The 4,281-nt window shown below is 49.9% G+C and overlaps 1 protein-coding gene across 1 annotated transcript; it reads right to left on the bottom strand.

Annotated features, from left to right (window-relative positions):
• Positions 1 to 871: 871 nt before the first annotated feature.
• Positions 872 to 3,694, bottom strand: ADM (adrenomedullin). The gene is made up of 4 exons (XM_005291690.5): positions 3,556 to 3,694; positions 2,889 to 2,999; positions 2,488 to 2,628; positions 872 to 2,019 (listed from the first exon to the last, which is right to left on the bottom strand). Exons 2-4 carry the CDS (start codon positions 2,984 to 2,986, stop codon positions 1,671 to 1,673), a joined length of 588 nt encoding a protein of 195 aa, XP_005291747.1. The 5' UTR covers positions 2,987 to 2,999; positions 3,556 to 3,694; the 3' UTR covers positions 872 to 1,670.
• Between the last annotated feature and the right edge of the window lie 587 nt (positions 3,695 to 4,281).

Genomic DNA, 4,281 nt, shown 5'->3' with positions numbered 1-4,281 from the left:
TACACAAATCAACACAAGAAGATGATGCACACAACTGCAAGTTTTGTTCAAACAGCTGGGGGCATCTCCACCTTTTGCAGATTCCTTGTAGAGGTAACTCTGATAAAGGAGACACTAATTGTCGTCTCCCCTTAAAAGGATACCCCCTGTAAAGTCTATAAAAGCAATGGTATGCTTCAAGCGGGTGGGGTTCCACCTTCTTGGGTGGTTGAATGCACTTACTCTATGCCTGAGGAGTTGAACTTCAGAGCATTGGTAATGGGCACCATTAGATGGTGCTGTAGCTCCATTAACAAACTCCATAGGATCTCGAATTTGTTTTCTGGTCCGTGGTTTTGGGAATTTTTAAGTAACGCTAAGATGTCCTGCCCACATTGATCCGGTCGGCGTCTAAACTTTAACCTGAACTGTGGCCCAGGAAATCCTTCACCATAAGTAACCTTGTAAACTGCCATGACCATTTTTTGGAACAGGCTCCCTCAATAAATCTATTACTCTGTTGTGCAATGTTGGAACTTTGCGGTTGTTTCTCTGATTAATGATGGCAAAAAATAAACTTGCACGATCAATCCTGCCTGTGAGACATTTCAGCCCGGGTTGAATCATGTGCTTAGGAAAGGCCTTGGAGCCTTCTGAATAGCCCTCCTCCAGATTTTAAAGGGCAGGTTATGCTTTTATTATGTTTACTTGCTAGAGGCTTTTCGTCGCTGCTTTGGCTGCTAACAAACTGCCTGTGATTAATGGCTTGATAGCCCTGTTATTGCACTGGCGTAGTGCCGTGTCAAGTATTAGTTACGATCGGAGAGAACAGGGTCAGAAATGACTAATTTTGATCTTGTCTACCCTCTCCAGAGACACCATAACAGTACTGTTTTATGTAATAGTGTTTATTTTATTTCACACGTTACCCATGGAGAATAGCGGATACATTCTCTACATCTGTCACCAGTCCAGAATGCAAGATAAAAGACTCAGAGAAAGTTAAACACCAAGATTTTACATTCACGCTATGAAAAATAGAGGGAATACAATGCTTTTTAAAATGCCCTTATGCAAAAATAGATACCGTATAAAAATAACTCTTTTCAAAGATGCAAAAAGGACGGGAAACAGTAACATCTTAAATATTGATATTTATCTTATTATACACACACAGCACTTTTAATTAAACCACGTACAATTGCACTTTTCCTCTCTCTATTACATTCAAGTATAAGGCAGTCCCCGCAGGGACTAGTGAGTGTCCGAATCCCTGCCGGGTGCAGACAATTGCAGAGGGTGCTTCCCCCAGCCCAGTGGCCAGGGCAGGCAGGGAGAATAAGTCCCCGTATGTCCGAGATCCAGGGTTCACACGACTTCACTTGGCAGCCCCGTGTGATGTGGCACCAGAGAGAAGAGAGCCAGCTGTGAGCTCACCCCTCGCGCGCTCCAGACCCTTCCTAGGGGCGCTGCGCCGCTGGCGGGCCCGGCCCGGCTGGTGCCGAGCGCCTCCGGGACCCGGCAGCTGCTGTAGCCCCAAGTCTGTGTGTTCAGTCCCAGGCCATGCGGGTGCGCGCCCTGCTCCGTCTCCGAGGCTGCCTGGCCCCACGGGCTCCCTGAGGCTGAAGCGCCGGGGAAAGCCACCATCCGAGGTGGCGCCAGCTCGGTGCTTGGCTGCTCAGCTGCAGCTCTTAAGTCCTGAGAGAGGGAGCGCGGAGCTGCGCCTGCAGCCGGCCGGGCTGGCCTGGGGCTGCGGCGCTCGTGCTGTCCCGGCGGCTGGAGAGCAGGGCGAGCCACGGAGACTGCGTCCGGCTAGGGGCTGGCACCGAGCGCCGTCTGCGGCCGTATCCCAGGGGGCTGATCTTGCTCACGGGGGCAGCGCCGTCCTTGTCCTTGTCCGTCAGCTGGTAGATCTGGTGGGCCAGCTGCTGGATCGTGCAGGTCCCGAACCTGCAGCCCAGCCGCATGGCCTGGAAGTGGGGGAAGCCGTTCATGCTCTGGCGGTAGCGCTTCACGCGGATGCGGGCATCCTCCGGGCTGCTGCAAGACACAGGGGAGAGGAAGAGGAGGTGAGAGAGCAGCAATGGGGCTGCGGAGCAAGGGGACCCTCCTGGAGGAGGAAGGGGACTCCAGGGCTGGGGGAAGCCAGGGGTTATCAGTGCGTATAGGGAAAGGGGCGGCTGGCCAGTGCTTGCAGTGGCTACAGAGGAAAGGCCATAGCCCAAAGCTTGCTGGCTGTAGGAGAAGGTGACCTAGCAGTCTGGTGGCTGATACTATTTCTGTGTATCCGGGACTCAAGTTCCCATTTATATTTGGCTTTCCACAGCAGACGTACTAGTCTCCCGCCAGCTACAATGGGGGACGCCGGAGCCAGGTCCCAAGAGGTTTTACGGTCCATAGGGGTCCTCCCCCCGGCTGGGAGCAACCAGCCCGAACAAGGGAGACTGAAAGCTTTCCACCGGCTGGCGCAAGAGCCCGCCTGCAATACGTGTGTGGCCGCGAAGTTACCTGGGATGCGAGACTCGGGGATCCTCCTTCACGTCCTGTGACCTTATGAAAGGCTGCACGTCCGCAGCTGCCACTTGCCCGCTGAACGTGCCGGGAGGTATCGCGTCGCGCTTGACGCGGCTCAGTGCCCATTTGGTCCATCTGAAAGGAGCAGCAAAGGGGGGGACGGGCTGTTAGCGCGAGCCCACAGTGGAGGAGCCAAACCAAGCACAGGCAAAGGGCTAAAGGTTCTGCCAGCGCAGGTTCCCTAAAGGGGTGTTGTAGGGCTTAGGCACCGTGCTATTCCCAGAGGAGTTTACACCTTCTGACCTAGGACGGAGCGCGCCCAGACGGCTCGGACTATTAGCCATGTCTCAGAGCCATTCCTCACCCTGGGCAGAGAAGCACATTTAGATACTTACTTTCTTTTGAAGTCTGAAGCGACGTCTAGCCGTGCAGCATGCACCCCAAGGAAGGTCACGGACCCGAGATAGAGGAGGGCTACGTGAACCAGTTTCATTCTGGCTGAAATCCTGGTGGAGGAAGACGAGAAGAAATGTCATCAGGGGTATATTTAACATAGATGTTGTATTCGGTTACAGTGAACTCTACGTCTCGGGATGGTCCCCAGCCATTGGGGACTTGGTGTGTGTGCTAAACTAAGCGCCAATATTGGTTTAGCAAGTTATCGCAGAGTAAATAAGAGCCCCTCCAAAGTTTGCTTTTGTCAAACATTTTACTTGCTTACATGACTGAAAGCTAAAATTGTCAAAAAAAATACCCCAATGGCAATGGGTGAAATTAGGATTTCATTCACTCACGCGATTAGAAAAAGCTTGCTACTCCGTTTTTAAAAGCATGCAACGAATTCCCTTACTAGCCTATATGTAATTGCATTTGGTTTTAACCCTTGACAGCTCAGCTTTTTTAACTCGCATAGAAAGCTATGGTGTACATTGCAAGTTTCAACTGATACCAAGAGCCAGTGCAAACCCAGCAGCATAACTTCATGTATTTAAAATAACAAACCAGATTTGGTAACTACTCGCCCCCACCCCCAGCTAATTCCTCTTTTTAAAAGATCCGTACCTGATGATGATGATAATCCACTGAGAAAAAGCTTCGTATATTACCGATTCCAAGTAGCAGTTTCCCTCGGAGTCGCTCTGCCAGAGAAACCCTTCTCCCTGTCACTGAGGTAAGCACTGGCTATCCTGCGCGCCACTTCACACTTTTATAGAGCAGCGCCGCTGGGGAGGGGGAGGAGCTTCGTATCACTGGTCTGACACTTTCTGCCCCCGACCCCCCGCCTGCCCCATGCACGTCTAGTATTAATCATACTGCTGCGATAAGCGTGGATTGGGGGCAACCAATACTAGGGCAAAAGTAAGAAGATTAGCAAAAAATATCCCGTACAAGCTTGTTGGCGTTGTGCTATTTATCAAAGGAATTTTTAGGTGTTGGTTCTTAGTCATTGCATGCTGCAACGTTCATTACAACTTACAATATCTGCTGTATTGATGAGTCTGTTTTATACTCGGAACACTCAATACCTATTGGTCTATGGAGTATAGATACAGTATATCATATATAGTTCCCTCATAGAATATAAACACTATAGATAGGCATTTATAGATGTATTGTAGCTAGACCTGATCATACAAGTGCAGCAAGTAAAAACTTTTTAAAAATGTTATATTTGGAAAATGTGAAGTGCAATGGATAATTTTAATGAACAACAGGCTCTGTTACATAAGTAAGGAGATGAATACATCATCCAGCATTGGTATTTATTATATACCCTAGAGCATTTCT

This window comes from Chrysemys picta, chromosome 4, assembly GCF_011386835.1.
Source record: "Chrysemys picta bellii isolate R12L10 chromosome 4, ASM1138683v2, whole genome shotgun sequence".
NCBI lineage: Eukaryota > Metazoa > Chordata > Testudines > Emydidae > Chrysemys > Chrysemys picta.
Note: the sequence above shows the minus strand (reverse complement) of the source record. Positions and strands in the feature narration are given on the sequence as shown.